The sequence below is a fragment of the Stigmatopora nigra genome, chromosome 5 (assembly GCF_051989575.1).
Source record: "Stigmatopora nigra isolate UIUO_SnigA chromosome 5, RoL_Snig_1.1, whole genome shotgun sequence".
NCBI lineage: Eukaryota > Metazoa > Chordata > Actinopteri > Syngnathiformes > Syngnathidae > Stigmatopora > Stigmatopora nigra.
In genome coordinates this window covers 16,353,929-16,371,322 of record NC_135512.1, presented here as the reverse complement: position 1 = coordinate 16,371,322, position 17,394 = coordinate 16,353,929, and the positions used below count along the sequence as shown (strand labels likewise).

General features: G+C 45.8%; 1 protein-coding gene across 3 annotated transcripts in view; it reads right to left on the bottom strand.

The window, feature by feature from the left end:
* Positions 1 to 8,284: 8,284 nt before the first annotated feature.
* Positions 8,285 to 17,394, bottom strand: part of zc3h3 (zinc finger CCCH-type containing 3) — a 79,798-nt gene continuing 70,688 nt past the window's right edge. For all 3 annotated transcript variants that reach the window (XM_077716425.1, XM_077716424.1, XM_077716426.1), the window contains 3 exons: positions 13,233 to 13,381; positions 12,992 to 13,143; positions 8,285 to 8,923 (listed from right to left, as the gene is read on the bottom strand). In XM_077716425.1, the coding sequence (XP_077572551.1) occupies positions 8,892 to 8,923; positions 12,992 to 13,143; positions 13,233 to 13,381 (333 nt within the window). In that variant the 3' untranslated portion in view covers positions 8,285 to 8,891. The remainder of the gene's footprint in view (positions 8,924 to 12,991; positions 13,144 to 13,232; positions 13,382 to 17,394) is intronic.

The window sequence follows — 17,394 nt, the reverse complement described above, 5'->3', positions numbered from 1 at the left end:
CATGTCCACAATTGTAGAAAAAGATGTGTGAGCCTTCTGGAGCATCTATGGTGGAGGGATGAGGTCACAGGGGCAGTTCATTTGTTTAGGCTTCCAGGAGCAAAGCCTGTACTTGTTTGCAAATAAGTATGATAATAAAAATAATGACCTAAGTGACTGTAGGAAAAAATATGATGGTGGTGCCAATGCAAGCAGCCTCAAGCTTTTGTACTTTTTTCGTGTTTTTTGCAAGTTGTTCGTCAATACTGGACTTTAACATAAACTACAGCCAAATGAATTTATTAAATAGTAACTAACTACGGTTTCTAGGACTTCCATAGCCCGCACAATATACGAAAGAGATATTGACAGGACCAACGTGGATTATTATCATGTCTGGCCGGCAAAGACGGCGTCGGGATAGGAAGTGGTAGCGGGGCTGGAGAGCGGGCCGGTTAAATAAACTTGGAAAGTTAGCTGAGCTATTCATTTAGAATCCAGGCACTCTTTTTTCCTCCCACATTCCAAAAACATGCATGGTACGTTGATTGGACACTCTAAATTCAATCAATCAAAAGGCTTTATTGTACAGAGCTGCCTACAACGAAATTGGTGGTGCTACACCACAAAGTGCATTTCCCAGTAAAAAACATAAATAAGTAATATAAAAATATAAAAAGTCACATCCTAGCAAGGTAAATTCAACTATTTAATAGCACCGTTAACCACTATTGTAAACAAACCCATTAACGAGTCTCTTCCCTGAACAATGAAAGTGCTCAGTCATAGGACCGGTCCTTAAATCAAGGAATCCCGCAATAGCCAACAACTTCAGACCTACACGTATAAGCATCCTTCCAGCCATCTGAAAAGTCTTGGAAAAGAGAGTAGCAGAGCAAATCCATACACCCTGAAATGGTTGCAATTTGGATTTAGAAAACATCATTCTACTAAGAAAGCGGTTTGCCGCATCCTGGAAAACATAAACTTAAACTAGGTAAAGGCGGGTCATTTGTGCGGTTTACATTGATCTCGAAAAGAAATTTGACAACCACCAGATACTGCGGACTAAACTGTCTAATTTCAAACTATAACCAAGCATGCCAAGGATTGAATGATACTTATCTGCAAGATCACAGTGCAAAATACAAAATCTGCTTCACAAAATAACAGTCTTGTGGTACTGTAGGGGGCACTGGTAGGTCCATTGCTCTTCAGGGCATCTCCAGTGGTCCTTTAAGTTCTGGCCAAGCCCCTGCTCTTAACAGACACCAAAATCTTAGAAAGATCATCAGGCATCCTACCCTGGCAGCTCGTGCTGCCTCCAACCCCCTCGTCTAGGCGCACCAGAGAGTCGCTCTCACCGCCGCTGACCTCCTTGTCCAGGGGCGCCAGAGAGTCACTCTTGCTACCGCCCACCCCCTCGTCCAGGGACACGAGAGAGTTGCTCTCATCGCTGCTGACCCCCTCGTCCAGGGGTGCCGGAGAGTCGCTCTCGCCGCCACTGACCCCCTCGTCCAGGGGCGCCGGAGAGTCGCTCTTGCCGCCACCGACATCCCTCGTCCAGGGGCGCCGGAGAGTCACTCTTGCCGCCACCGACCCTCTCATCCAGGGCCACAGGAGAGTCGCTTTTTCCGCTTCTAAGGCAGGAGCTTGGCGGGCGGGAGCGGGGTAGGTAGGAGCTAGGTAGGCAGGAGCTGGGTGGGCAGGAGCTGGGTGGGCAGGAGCTGGGTGGGCAGGGGCTGGGCGGGCAGGGGCTGGGGCTGGGCGGGAAGGAGCTGGGCGGGCAGGAGCCTGGCGGGCAGGAGCCTGGCGGGCAGGAGCCTGGCGGGCAGGAGCCTGACGGGCAGGAACTTGGTAGGCAGGAACTTGGCAGGCAAGAATTGGGCGAGCCGGCCGGCACCGTTAGCTTGGTCCGCGGCTTCAGCACGGGTGTGACTGGCGGCCCAGCTAGCAAGGGAAGTACTTTGCGTGATTTTGGCACATGAATTAGGGAAGCTTGGACGGGCGTGGCCGAGCAAGGCGTGTGGACGGGTGAGTTTGAACAAGGAGCTTGGTCAGGCAAGGTCGAGCGAGGAGTTTGGACAGGCAAGGTCGAGCGAGGAACTTGGTCAGGGGATCGAGCATCCAAGCCCTCCTTTGCCTCTCTCTGTGGCGTGGCGCACGCCACTTCCTCTGGAAGGATGGCACAGCACGCCGGCCTCCACTTGGTGGCCATTTGTAGATGGCCAAGCGACATGGTGAAAGACCTCGCTGCTGCGCCTCCCCACAAAGACAAGACGGGCAGTGTTCGAAACTCCTACTCAAGCCTCCCTGCCGGCCGCCACGTGGTGGTTCACCGTAGATAGCCAGCCGACACGGCGAATGCTGGTTGGGGTAATCCAGGTCAGAGTAGTCAGAGAAGGAGTAAGGGTCAACGTCCTCCGGGGGAGTGTATCGGAGTCTGAATCGGCTGAGAAAATCACTGTCTGAATCTCCAGCATACAAATCAATTAGCTCCTGGTCATTCTCACCATCAGAAAATTCAGAGTCCCAACCGACATAGATGTGGCGTTCCAACGGGGCCGATGAAGGTTGGGGATTATCACTCCATTGAAGAAAAGTGATGGATACACCAATAATTACTCCCAAGTTCTACTTTCAATAATGGAGGCATCTGAGATCATATCTATTTATTCTTGCAAGAAGAGAATCCATCCACACGCGCCTCCGGTCAGATGATTCTGAAGACCCCGGTGTCTTCTTTGCTAATATATTCATCAGTGTTAAGTAACATGCATAACAGAAGTATAAACAGAAACAGTACTTAGTGTTTCATAACAATTTGTCTCAGTTCTCAAAACTATTGTCGGTCTGTCGAATCCTTCCCGAGAGAGTGTTGTTGCGGACCATCTTAAGGAGCCACGTTTCCCAAAACAAGTCCACAGTTCCCAAGAGCTTGTTGTTGAACCATAGTCTCGAGAAGTCCAGGTGTGAAGGACAAGTGACCTACAAAGGTGTTTTGGTTAACTTTGGAGCGAGCATTTCTTTTGCAAGAGATGTATTAATGTCAGGAGTGGCTGGATTGCCCCTCCTGGCATGACGTCACAATTATTATCAGCTGTGGCTAATTACGTGATTAGATTATTTTTGGTATTTAAGCATTATGGTTTTCTGTGAACGCTGTCGGATCGTCTGGTTTCGTTTCCTGTTTTTCCTCGTAGTCATTGCCGTTCCCATTGACGCGACGCCACATGTTCTTTTCGTTTCATAATGAGTGATCAAGCTAAGTTGTTTATGTTATGTTACCCGTTTATTAAATCAACCTACAAGAGCAACAGATCTGCCTCCCCTTTTCTATTTACTTCGGCGACTCTGCATCTGGGTTCAATTTTCCCTCCGATCGCGTCGCACTACGCGGCGCGATCGTAACAGCACGATCCGACCATCATGGACCCAGCGGAGCGCCACCCACGCTCGCGCCGACGCGCTCGGCGACGCCGACCATCCACCTCGAAGACACCGGACTGCTTGGAGTATATAAGAAACCCCTCAGAATCGTTTAGGAGTTTTGTAATGAACACACCGTGGTGCGGGGCTCTCAGGCACATCATTGCTGGAGATGAGTCTCAGCTGGTGGGAGAGTTAGATCCGCAGCGTACTCCTACGCCCCACCACTGCTATGCACGTCGCCCTGGGAAGCCCTTACCGTTTAATCATGATGCCCAGGAGCGTACAACCACCAGAGACCGCCCAAGTTATCTTATGCCAATGACCAGCGGAATTGATTCACCATGGAGGGAGCCTGAAGATTCTGGTGAGGAGGACATCGTTGAGGAAATTGATTTTTTCGCTGGCGTTTCGGAATCCGATGATAAATTCTTTGACCAATTCGGACCCAGAGACCTTCCACTGGAGGAGGATTACTCCTATTTTTCCCCCGATAGTTCCTACTCCAAATACCCCGACCAGCAATTACAGAGTGGGCTGACCACCTATTATGGGACACGACGTGATGGCGGGGGTGCTGTGCAATCCTCCCAGAGGAGGCGCCGAGCGCCACGCCGTAGAGCGAAGCGAAAGCAATGCCTGGACACACTAACCACTGTCCAAGCTCCGCGCCCGACCATGTCCGTCCAAGCTCCGCGCCCGACCACGTCCGTCCAAGCTCCGCGCCCGACCACGTCCGTCCAAGCTCCGCGCCCGACCACGTCCGTCCAAGCTCCGCGCCCGACCACGTCCGTCCAAGCTCCGCGCCCGACCACGTCCGTCCAAGCTCCGCGCCCGACCACATCCGTCCAAGCTCCTCTCCCGACCACGCCCGTCCAAGCTCCTCTCCCGACCTCGACCACGCCCTTCCTAGTGCCCGAAGTTACTCGGCCGACCTCGCTGTTCCAGTCGTCCCAAGTTACTCGGCCGACCTCGCTGTTCCAGTCGTCCCAAGTTACTCGGCCGATCACGCTGTACCACCATCTCCTAGAAACTATGCAGCCCTCCCCGTTCCAAGTGCCCGAAGTTACTCGGCCGACCACGCCTTTCCAAGTTCCCGAAGTTACTCGGCCGACCACGCCTTTCCAAGTGCCCGAAAATACTCGGCCGATCACGCCTTTCCAGGTGCCCGAAGTTACTCGGCCGACCACGCTTTTCCAGGTGCCCGAAGTTACTCGGCCGATCACGCCTTTCCAGGTGCCCGAAGTTACTCGGCCGATCACGCCTTTCCAGGTGCCCGAAGTTACTCGGCCGATCACGCTGTACCAGCATCTCCTAAAGACAATGCAACCCTCCCCGTTCCAAGTGCCCGAAGTTACTCGGCCGACCACGGCTGTCCAAGTGCCCGAAGTTACTCTGCCAACCACGGCTGTCCAAGTGGCCGAAGTTACTCGGCCGACCACGCCTGTCCAAGTGGCCGAAGTTACTCGGCCGACCACGGTTGTCCAAGTGGCTGAAGTTACTCGGCCGACCACGCCGCTTGAAGTGCCCCAAGCACCTGTGCCAAGGCCACGCAAAGTACTCCCGTTGCCTTTGGGGTCGCCAGTCGCCACCGTACCGAAGCCACGGATCAGGTTTCTGGTGACGGACGGCCATTCAAGCACCGCTCTCCCAAGCACCGCTCTCCCAAGCACCGCTCTCCCAAGCACCGCTCTCCCAAGCACCGCTCTCCCAAGCACCGCTCTCCCAAGCACCGCTCTCCCAAGCACCGCTCTCCCAAGCACCGCTCTCCCAAGCACCGCTCTCCCAAGCACCGCTCTCCCAAGCACCGCTCTCCCAAGCACCGCTCTCCCAAGCACCGATCTCCCAAGCACCGCTCTCCCAAGCGCCTGCCCGTCCAGCGCCTGCCCGCCCAGAAGTGGCGACGATGCTCCGGCGCTCGAGGAAGACGGGGCCGGCGACGTCGAGAGTGGTAATTCGCCGGAGCCCCTGGAAGAAGGGACTGGCGACGTCGAGAGTGGCAATTCGCCGTTGCCCCTGGAGGATGGGGCCGGTGACGTCAAGAGTGGTAATTCGCTGGTGCCCCTGGAGGAGGAAGCCGGTGACGTCGAGAGTGGCAATGCGCCGGAGTCCCTGGAAGAAGGGGCTGGCGACGTCAAGAGTGGTAATTCGCCGGAGTCCCTGGAAGAAGGGGCTGGCGACGTCAAGAGTGGTAATTCGCCGGAGTCCCTGGAAGAAGGGACTGGCGACATCGAGAGTGGCAATTCGCCGGAGTCCCTGGAAGAAGGGACTGGCGACGTCGAGAGTGCCAATTCGCCGGTGCCCCTGGAGGAAGAAGCCGGTGACGTCGAGAGTGGCAATTCGCCGGAGTCCCTGGAAGAAGGGGCTGGCGACGTTGAGAGTGCCAATTTGCCGTTGCCCCTGGAGGATGGGGCCGGTGACGTCAAGAGTGGTAATTCGCTGGTGCCCCTGGAGGAGGAAGCCAGTGACGTCGAGAGTGGCAATGCGCCGGAGTCCCTGGAAGAAGGGGCTGGCGACGTCAAGAGTGGTAATTCGCCGGAGTCCCTGGAAGAAGGGGCTGGCGACGTCAAGAGTGGTAATTCGCCGGAGTCCCTGGAAGAAGGGGCTGGCGACGTCAAGAGTGGTAATTCGCCGGAGTCCCTGGAAGAAGGGGCTGGCGACGTCAAGAGTGGTAATTCGCCAGAGTCCCTGGAAGAAGGGGCTGGCGACGTCAAGAGTGGTAATTCGCCGGAGTCCCTGGAAGAAGGGGCTGGCGACGTCAAGAGTGGTAATTCGCCGGAGTCCCTGGAAGAAGGGACTGGCGACGTCAAGAGTGGTAATTCGCTGGAGTCCCTGGAAGAAGGGGCTGGCGACGTCAAGAGTGGTAATTCGCCGGAGTCCCTGGAAGAAGGGGCTGGCGACGTCAAGAGTGGTAATTCGCCGGAGTCCCTGGAAGAAGGGGCTGGCGACGTCAAGAGTGGTAATTCGCCGGAGTCCATGGAAGAAGGGGCTGGCGACGTCAAGAGTGGTAATTCGCCGGAGTCCCTGGATGAAGGGGCTGGCGACGTCAAGAGTGGTAATTCGCCGGAGTCCCTGGATGAAGAAGCCGGCGACGTCGAGAGTGGCAATTCGCCGGTGCCCCTGAAGGACGGGGCCGGCGACGTCCAGAGAAGCAATGCTCCGGTTTCCCGGGAGAAGAGGGTTGTCCACCCCCCGAGCAAACAGGGTAAGGTGCCCGACCATACTAAACTTCTAATATCTCCTGAAGGCAGGCAGTTTGGCCAAGACTTAAAGGACCAGCTGGGATGCCTGCCGGACCGACCACTGCCTCGTCTCGTTTCTGGCTGGCACGGATGCCCGCCAGACCTGCCCTTGCCTCGTCTCGTATCCGGCTTGCGCGGACGCCCGCCGGATCGACCACAGCCTCGTCACGTTCTTGACCGGCGCGGACGCCCGCCGGGTCAACCACAGCCTCGTCTCGTTTCTGGTCGGCGCGAACGCCCGCCGGCCAGAAACGAGACGAGGCCGTGGTCGGTCCGGCGGGTGTGTTTTGCAATCGGGTCCACTCGGTTCTGGTGGGTCATTTTGCAGGGGGAATGTGTCTAAAATGTTCTGGAGTATTATTCCTGGACTTACTAAAATACAGACTAAAGGGCTTAGAGAAAAATACCTGAAAATGCTATTGAACACACTTATTCCTAGTGATGTGGGCCAATAATATTAATATTTTAATTTTAAATAATTTCCCATTATTTTAGGAAATATATATTCAAAATGATTTGTTGAGAACATTAATTCAAAGATTAATCTCAATATTTTCTATGCTCTTGTAAATTTTCTGGAGTAGAATTACAATTTTATTACAGTACCTACTGTTATAACTACTTTTTTTCTTCTGTCATTATAGTACTTACTGTTATAACTATTTTTTCTTCTGTCATTATAGTACTTACTGTTATAACTATTTTTTCTTCTGTCATTATAGTACTTACTGTTATAACTATTTTTTTCCTCTGTCATTATAGTACTTACTGTTATAACTACTTTTTCTTCCTTCTGTCACGTACTGTTCTGCATGTTTGGACATGAATAAATGCCCTTGTTATTCTAAATGAATGTTGTTATTGTTTGTCATTTGAAAATTGCCCCCAAACAGCAGGAACCATGCAGGAAAACTTCCAGAGCTAACATAGTAACCAAGCAATGACCGATAAATTCCTTCAGTCAATTATATTTATCATGTACAGTGATTTGATCAATGGAAAAAATCTCATGAAATAAGCTAGTGCTTCAGGGGACAATGCGTTTGTCATCCGAAAGTTGCCACTAAACGACAGGAACCATGCAGGAAAACTCCAGCGCTAACACAGTAGCCAAGCAATGAGGGAAAAAATTCCTTCAGTCAATGATATTTACCAAATACAGTGATTGAATGTCCACATTAAATGACTCAAAACTGCCATTTACAGTAATGTCTTGTGCATCCAGTAGTAACAGCAGGTTGTAAAGATCTGGAAACATCAGTAGCACATTTCTCCAACAGTAGGTAATGCTCCCTATGGCAATGTTTCGTGTTTTTTGTTAATATTTTCTCTTTTACTAATTAAATTACAGGATGCATCATTCAATTTGAGGTGATGTTGACATTAAGAGACTAGCTGTTTGATTGGTTCGGAGCAGATTTGCGACAGAGCCTAAATAAAACATTACTTGAATTTGCGGTGATTTTGTACAATACTTTAGTTGCAAAACCAGTTCCTGTCCTGTCAGTCTTTGCCACTCCATCCATTTACAAACCCCACAATTTTACACACAGCAATAAGCAGAATAGATTTAAAATTTAAAATTAGAAACAAAATTCTACATTAGTCAAGGCAAATGACAAATTTCACACCAGTAAAATAGGAAATAATTTTATTACGTGTTGAAATTCATCAAGTATAGATATTTAAATGAGTACAATAAAATATAAAAACAACACTGCAAAATACATATATAAGACCAAACAAATGAATACTGATGTCAGTATTTTCGGCATTACCAATATGTTCACTATCACAACATAGAGTGGGCGCAAAAATCAAAAAGTGCAAAAATACTAACTGCAATCTACTTGAAAGATGTTTCATTTTTCTAAGGTCTGGGCATAAAGTAAAAGCCACTGTGGTGTCAGACTAATAAGATGAAAATGCTCAGGCAGACAGATGTATGATGTTGATCCCCGAATAAACACTATCAGCCTTTGTAAATGCACACGATTCAAATTTATCCATTGTTAAAAAAAACAACAACTGTAAAATGTAAACATGTGAACTCAATTATTATGAAAATGTTCAAATCCTGAGCAGTCAAATTGCATATGTAAAAAAAAAAAATTCAAATCTAAAATATATGTAGAAGGTGAACTTTTGGAAACAAGTCCAAAGTAGCTTTATCTGGTGTTAGGAAAAGAAAAAAAAAAATGAAAATATTTTCCCTCTAGCAGCGTTGCTTGTCTTTGGGGTCTATAATCGAGGTTTTATCTGCAGGTTTCTCTCTGAAAAAAAGGGAGCAACAAAGGACATTAGTGAAAAGTGAGGGTTACAAATTACAGCATTTCAACAGGTTCAATGATTAAGTCTTGGTGAGTACGTGTTGACTCTTTCAACATCTGAATCCTTTTACAAATTGTGAGTCATGAGATCTCTGCTGACAAGTTGGTATGGAGTAATCCCTCGAACATTCTGGTTAATGTATACTAGATATGGGTGCGATAAAAATCGCAAATTACTACCTTTTTTTTTCTTCCTTCAGGGATATCTCCGTGTGTTTCTTTGACCACTCCTCTTGACAGAATTGGTGCAGTTCAGTTAAATTTGATGGCTTTCTGAGATGGACTTGTTTCTTCAGGATTGTCCACAAGTTCTCAATGGGGTTTAAGTCAGAACTTTGGGAAGGCAATTCGAAAACCTTAATTCTAGCCTGATTTAGGCACTACATTACCACTTTTGATGTGTTTGGGGTCATTGTCCAGTTGGAACACCCAACTGCGCCGAAATTCCCAATCTTTGGGTTGATGAGGTTATTTTGAAGAACTTGATGGTAATCCTCCTTCTTCATTATCCCATTTACTCACTGTAAAGCACCAGTTCCATTGGAAGCTAAACAGCCTCACAGCATAATACTACCACCACCGAGCTTGACATTAGGCATGGTGTATTTGGCGTTAAAGGCCTCACCTTTTCTCCTCCAAACATATTGCTGGGCATTGTGGCCAAACAGCTCGATTTTTTTTCATCTGACCACAGAACTTTCCTCCAGAAGGTCCATGTGGTCAAACGCAAACTTCAGTCGAGCATTAAGATGCCGCTTTTGGAGCAAGGGCTTCCTTCTTGCACATCAGCCTTTCAGTCCATGGAGATGCAAAACACGCTTGGCTGTGGACACTCTGTTCCAGCAGCTTCTAATTCTTGGCAGATCTGCTTTTTGGTGATTCTCGGTTGAATCTTCACCCTCTTGACCAATTTTCTACCAGGAGCAGGTGATAGCTTGGCAGTGACAAAACAGTGCCATGCACTTTATACTTAAAACCACTTGTTTGCATTGTTGCCGTTGGGACCTGCAGCTGCTTTGAAATGGCTCCAAGTGACTTTCCTGACTTGTTCAAGTCAAGGATTTGCTTTTTCAGATCCAAGCTGAGCTCCTTTGACTTTCCCATTGTAGCGTTTGTGGCCGTTTGCATCCAATGAGCCCCATTGAAATGGCATCAGAGAAGTCACCAGCTGTAGTCACTCATAATTACTCAAAAGAAGTTAAGAGGCCATGCTATGAAGCTCATTTCACTGACACAACTTTCCAAGTCACCAAAATTGCTAGTTAGTGTTGCTGTATGTATATTTTTGACTCAGCAGATTTGATAAATTTTCTGTTAACCCAAAAGAATGTCATAAAAGATGTCATGAATGTTCATTGTGATAAAGAAGTATCTGTTCCAATCACTGTCAGAGAAAAATCTGAGTTAAAGAAATATTTGGAAAATCAAGAGAGCCATGACATGTTCTTCACAAGGTTATGTAAACTTTTGACCGCAACTGTATGTATATGTACCATTCTGCGCATCATATTTTAAGCCGCAGTGTCAATAACGAGTGCAATTTCTGTATTTTACACATACAAAGGACACATCGTTCTTTTAGACGCAGCCAGGCATGGCATATATATTATAAATTGGATGAATTTCAGACCGTAATAGCGCTGGCTACAGGGAAACAGCCTCAGATGCTATTTCCGGTATGCAGTGACTGCTGGGATATATAGTCCTTTTGTCAATAGACCCAGGTTGACGGCTGTGATAACTTTGCACTAATATTATCAATAAAATAGAACGGCGAACAAATTAATTTAGTGCAACATGCAGCAAATGCACGCTACACCCGCACGCTAAAAACACATTTTTAAAAAGGCAACGGTAGATGAACTGAGTTTGGTTGTACTTTATTTAGACATTTTACAATGTACTCAGGTCATCATCACCCACAAAACCATAAAAGTCCACATTATCTGTGTCCGAATAAAACAATTGCCCAAATGAGTGTTCCAAAATGCCGGATCCCCTCTCCATTGCTCCCATGCTGCTCACAACTTTGCTTTGAAAGCTCGGTTGATGCCGATAACTAGCGGTTGTAGTTCTCAAGCCTCTGGGAAAGACGGCAAGCTCCGAGTTAACATATATAGTTGCAGTCTAGCTTCGAATGCTCTGTTGACGCCAACATCTAGCGGGAGGATTTATTTTTTAAATACAGCCGAAATGACGGCTCGGGTGTATTGAAGAACTGGTTGTATTTGGATTTGGATAACTTTATTCATCCCATATTCGGGAAATTACATTGTGGCAGTAGCAAGAGGGTGATTTGACAGAACAGCAAAGCAAAAGGACATAGTACAAAGACTGACCCACTGTTAATTCAGAGAGAGAGTTGCAAGGACAACAGACTGTGATCGGTTCACAGCTGTTTGAGCTTTCTCCCCTATTCTGCAGATTGGTAATCAAACAGTTTCCAGTAAATTGATTTCACTCTTTCTTAACCTGTTCTTAAAGTTTTATTTCAGACCTATCAATTTCCATCGCGCACACAATATACCCAACAAGATGGCCAGATTGCTAGGACCACCCTTGGTTATTGTCAGATCTGGACAGGGAAATCGTCAACATCAAAATAGGAAGCGAAAGCAAGGTTGTTGAGCAGGTCAATTAACTAAACTCAGAAAGCTAATGGAGGCTAAATCACCGGATTAGATGAACCTATACCGCTAGCTACATCGTCAGCTAAATTGGCCAGATTTAAATGTTACCTATGAGTCCATTAGACGGGCCTACTCGCCCATTTGCCGGACTTAAACCTCTTCAAAATGAACCAGCAATGGGGGAGTCTCCAAGGGAATTTCAGGGACATATGCATCCTTAATGGACTTAACACATAAGTCTATGAAAGATTTTTAAAATGATCAAAGGTCAATCTATGGTCAGTGTGACAGGGTAAAGTGAGTTAAGTTATAAATGAGTGCATGTGTGATGTAAAAATGGTTTTGGGATTGGGTGTTTATCATTCTTCGATTATTGATGCCTCGAGCCATATAGCAAGGGTATGGATCGGTATTCGAGTTTATGTGTCTGGACTCATGTAGCTGACACGTGGGACTCATGTAGCTGACACGCGGGAATCATGTAGCTGACACGCGGGAAACATGTAGCTGACACGTGGTGGTCATGTAGCTGACGCGGGCGTAGCTGACGCGGGGGGGGGGGGGGGGGGGGGGGGTTGGGGTGTTCAGGCTACTAAAAGTTGGCTTGAAGATAACAACTGACCTGTCTGATTATTTCCCCCTGTGTTTTAAAGGTATGTTGTTTTGTTGTGGAGACCGATTGAGTGTTGGGTTTGCAAGAGACAATAGTTAGCATGTGAGAGAGAACAATGTTTAGTAATGTTTGTTTACTTTTTTATGTGTGCGTGAATGTGCGAGTCTCGGGTGTAGTCTTTAGCAAGCTACCTTCGGCCGCCATTATAGCGTTAGCATGATAGTGTGCAGTATATGACGGTCGTAGCAAAGGAAGCTATGCTATCGAGATTTCACGAGCCTCGAGTAGAGCACAGGTAATAGCATTAGCAACGTACCCTCGGCCGCTATTAGCGTTAGCATTGTGATGTGTATGTGTGTATGACGGTCGTAGCAATGAAGCTAAGCTATGCTATTGAGATTCCTTTGTTTGCCCTGCTAACTAGCTGAGGACTTTGCTAAGTTGCAAAACAAAAGGTAAAAAGTTACAATAGTCAGAAGTTATGACCGTTTAGGCAACAAGTACATTGTTTTGGGTTATAACGGGTTGTTAATATATTTATATGTATATATTTAGGTGTTATTGTATATTATGTTTTTGTGTGAATTGATTTGATATCACTAAAAGTTGGCTTGAAGATAACAACAACTGATCTGTCTAAATATTTCCCCCTGTGTTTTAAAGGCAAATACATTGCCAGGGTTCAGGGGTACAACATCAGTTTACAAATAAAATATAACATTGATGAACAGTGTTTTTTTTCAGTGCTGAAATTGTATAAGCATTTACCTGTAGTAGTCTTGGGATGTAGTGAGTCTCCCGAATCTGCCTCTTCTGAAGAACTTGAGAGTGAAATAAATGACGGTAGCTGAAGGGCACTTTTAACAGGAGTTCCTGTCGTTTCCTGAGGGTGATGTGGAATGACAACAGATAGGCTGGGCCTGGCAAAAGAAACATTATTTTTTTTTCCAGAATAAGAATGAAATCTAAAATATGGTTAGTTATAGAACAAAATACATTAACTTCTGACCTTTTGTAGGGTTCATTGCTAGTAGTGCTCACATGGGTGGGTGTACTTTGCTTGGCACGTTGGTGGTGCTGCAATTTACAGCGAGGCCCAAGAAGACAGGAACCATTCTTAGAGAAGTCTGGACACACCAAGGTGTGTTTCTTCTTACACTAATGGTTTAACAAAAAAAAATAGTTTTGTGGAGGAAAATTTGTCATGATTGTTTTGTTAACTGCCTCTTTCTTAAAATAAGTGTGGGTAGATTATTGAGAATTCATCCATTTTGTTTGCTGTGTAGGCAGCCTACATGCTTCTGCTATGACAAGTAGTGCTTTGTCAGAATTTGTCAAGTCTTTATTCAATTCTTGAAATCATCTTTCTTAACCAGATACAATACTGTAGTTATTTATTGTCTACTTATAACCACTTCAAACTGATTCACATGGGGGGGACATTGACATCTTGACCAACTGCATCGCAGATTCTATAAACTTCTCTATCCTCCAAGAAGGTCCAATATTTTTCCAATAACAAGCCTAAGCTTAAGGCTCTTGTGAACAAGAAGAAGAGGGCTATTAAACCTGGGAACAACATGGAGCTGAACATGGTCCAGAAGGAGTTGAGGAGAGAGATAAGAGGGAGGCCAGCTACAAGAGGAAGCCAGAATAACTCCAGAGGAGCAACGCTTTAGGACCATCTCCACGGAAGCAACAGGGAGTCCCGAGATAGGGAGTGGGCAAATGGACTGAATCAGTTCTTTAACAGATTTGATTCTGCCCCACTTCCCTCCTGGTCCCTCAGACAAGATGCAACTCTCCCCCTTTTCTTCTTTTTTCTCTTCTCACCTCTGCACCATCCCACCCCCACACGTCACCACAAGGGAGTCATCCTCCTCCCCCACCGGCCTCTCTATTACTGTTAAACACATGATAAGACAGATAAGAAGATCAAAGCAAGGAAGGCTACCGGTTCTGATGGCCTCAGCTTCAGACTACTTAAGGGACTCTTTGGATCAGCTTGGAAGAGTGATTCTGCATATTGTCAACCTCAGTTTCATTATGCAGTGGAAAACTTTGTGTGGTTCCAGTTCCAAAGACTGTGAACCACAGGGAGCCCAACCACTTCACGACCGGTAGCAACAACCTCTCACCTGATCAAGACAATGGAGATAATCATCCTGAACCACCTCACCCCCTTGATAAAAACAAAGCTGGACCCCATGATAAACCATACAAACGAGGCACATATTTGCTCACATAGGGTGCATTTAAAAATCTAAAATATTCTCCAAAGTGGACAGAGTGCCCAATCAGTTGGTGCGCCGTGTGTATGTACGAAATTCAAGATTCTCGATGTCGCTGCATGATGCTGACAGCTTGACTGTCTGAGTGCATTGCTTGCTGATGTACAATATTTATATAGTGAAAAGGCAGACGTGTACAATGGGGGCGCATATCATGCTTAAATTATGACAATATAAAAAGTCGACGATCACGTTTTCGTCTTCTACATGTGAGCACGACAATCCGGATTAGCGCCAAAATGGGTAAAACAAGATCATTTTTTTGCAACAAAAAAAGGGCCGGTATTTCAATCTAAATGTTTCTTTAAAGTGAACGATACCCACTATTTGTGCACTAAATTCCAAGTTTTGCATGACCCTGACCGCTTGAGTGGCCGATTTTATTTCTTGCGGACCATGACCGGGCGTTTTGTCGAAAGACGTTTGCTCCGTGGACGTTTGCTCCACGGAGGTTTGGTCCCCAGATGTTTGGTCCCCGGAGGTTTGGTCGACCGGACGTTTGGTAGCACGGGTTCGCCTGCTGTCAAATTATGACAGAGTTTACTGTTGAAACCAGCTCTCAAAATTATAATCATAAGAGAGAGAGTGAGTTTAATATCTAAACATCTAACATCAAAATATCAATAAGAGCACTCATTTAACACATTGGCTGCTCCCTATCAATGAGAGCACTCATTTAACATATTGGCTGCTGCCATTGACTGCCATTGACGGCGATAGGCGTCCAATGAACCTTCATTCTCTCTAGAACTTGCAATGCAGCAATGTTGAAATATTTTAGATGGTCATTTTTATCAAACAAATAAAAGTCTTAGTATACTTTTAGCCCGAAACTTGGACATTAAAATAAAAGGCAATAAGTAAAATCATTTAATTAAGAAAAGAAGACAAAGCAAATTCACAGATGGTGTTATTATTAAAGCAGTACAACTTACAAATTCTGTACAAAAATTACAAATACAAACTTACAAATTATGTACAAAGGGAATTCAGAGACGGAAGATTTTATTAAAACAGTAAAACTTACAAATCATACGCAATGGCTTGTAGGTACTGTACTTTGTTTGCAAATCGATCCGGGTTTTCATCATCCTCCGAGAGCTTTTTCAATCTCTCAATAACAGCTGCGTAAGTCTTTTTGGCGTGTCTGGGCATAATACCGCATGAAGCCTGTTATATTGTTATTTCCCAGTCATTTTGCTCTAATTTGAGTTTGTTTATAAGACGACATAAATTTGGATGGACGACTGACATTCTACGTTGAAATATGCGGTGCCAACCTTCAAGTGAATTATTTGTGCGTGGTATGCCAAACAAGGTCTTTTCTCTAACATTCCAATAGGGGATAGAAAAATATGCACGGCGTCACCTTCGCCTTAAAACGGCACCAGGCCAAGTAGTCTCAAAGTAGAGGAGAAATTCTGCTGGGACTTCATCTGTTTCCTCGTCTACTGAAGCCATTAATTCATTAAATGCTTCTATGACATCCTTTGGGACGAACGCCAGTGCTGTAATTTGTTTTATGAGGCAGTGTTTTTCAACCTTTTTTGAGCCACGGCACATTTTTTACATTGGAAAAATTTGTGGCACACCACTAACCAAACATTTTACAAAATGACACTCTGTTTAGTATATTTACTACAGCACGGACACTGGACAATGACATCATATTTGCAGAAAACTATTAATAAATGTTAATTTAAAAAAAAAAGGATATTGGATAATTTCTCACGGCACACCTGACGATCTCTCACGGCACACTAGTGTGCCACGGCACAGTGGTTGAAAATCACTGTTATGAGGGAAGCCTTCATTGGGTCAGTGTACCAAATTTGTAGGCCACATGCCTGAATTATTCTCCAAAGGCATGAGTTTGGTAAAATATTTTCTATACTACTTATTGCAGCCTTTTCAAAATTAAGTTATTGAACGAGGCTCTTATTGATAGGCAGAAGCCGATGTGTTAAATGAGTTCTCTTATTGATAATTTTGATATTTCTACATTGGTGCATTGCAAGTTCTCCCAGAGAGAATGAAGGTTCATTGGATGCCTATCGTCGTCAATAGCAGTCAATGGCAGCAGCCGATGTGTTAAATGAATGCTCTTTTTGTTATTTTGATGATTAGATATTAGATATTTAGATATTAAACTTGCAACTGAGACAGTTTGTTTTTATATATATATTCATGCATGCACCATACGCACATACACACACACACACACACACGTACACACACAGTGGGGCAAATAAGTATTTACTTTAAGATTTTAAAGAATTTATTTCCAAATTAGAGTGGAAAATAAGTATTTGCTGACCAACAAACAAGCAAGATTTCTTTCTGTCAAAGAGGTCTAACAAGCACTCGGCTCATTACCTGAATTAATAGCATATCTTTTAACTCATTATCGGCATAAAACGCACCTGTCCACAATCTCAGTCTCTCACACTCCAAACTCCACTATGGCCAAGACCAAAAAGCTGTCAAAGAACAAAGAACAGAAATTGTACACCTGGCAAAGGCTGGGAGGACTGAATCTGCAATTGGTAAAATGCTTGGTGCAAAGAAATCAACTGTGGTAGCAACTATTAGAACATGGAAGACATACAAGACCTCTGATAATCTCCCTCGATCTGGAGCTCCATGCAAGATCTCACACTGTGGCGTCAAAATGATAACAAGAGCGGTGAGCAAAAATCCCAGAACCACACGGGAGACCTAGTGAATGACCTACATAGAGCTGGGAACACAGTAACAAAGGCTACAATGTGCCACCAGAGACTCAAATCCTGCTATGCCAGACGTGTCCCCCTGCTGAATACAGGAAACATCCTGGCCCGTCTGGGGTTCGCTAGAGAGCACTTGGATGATCCAGAAGAG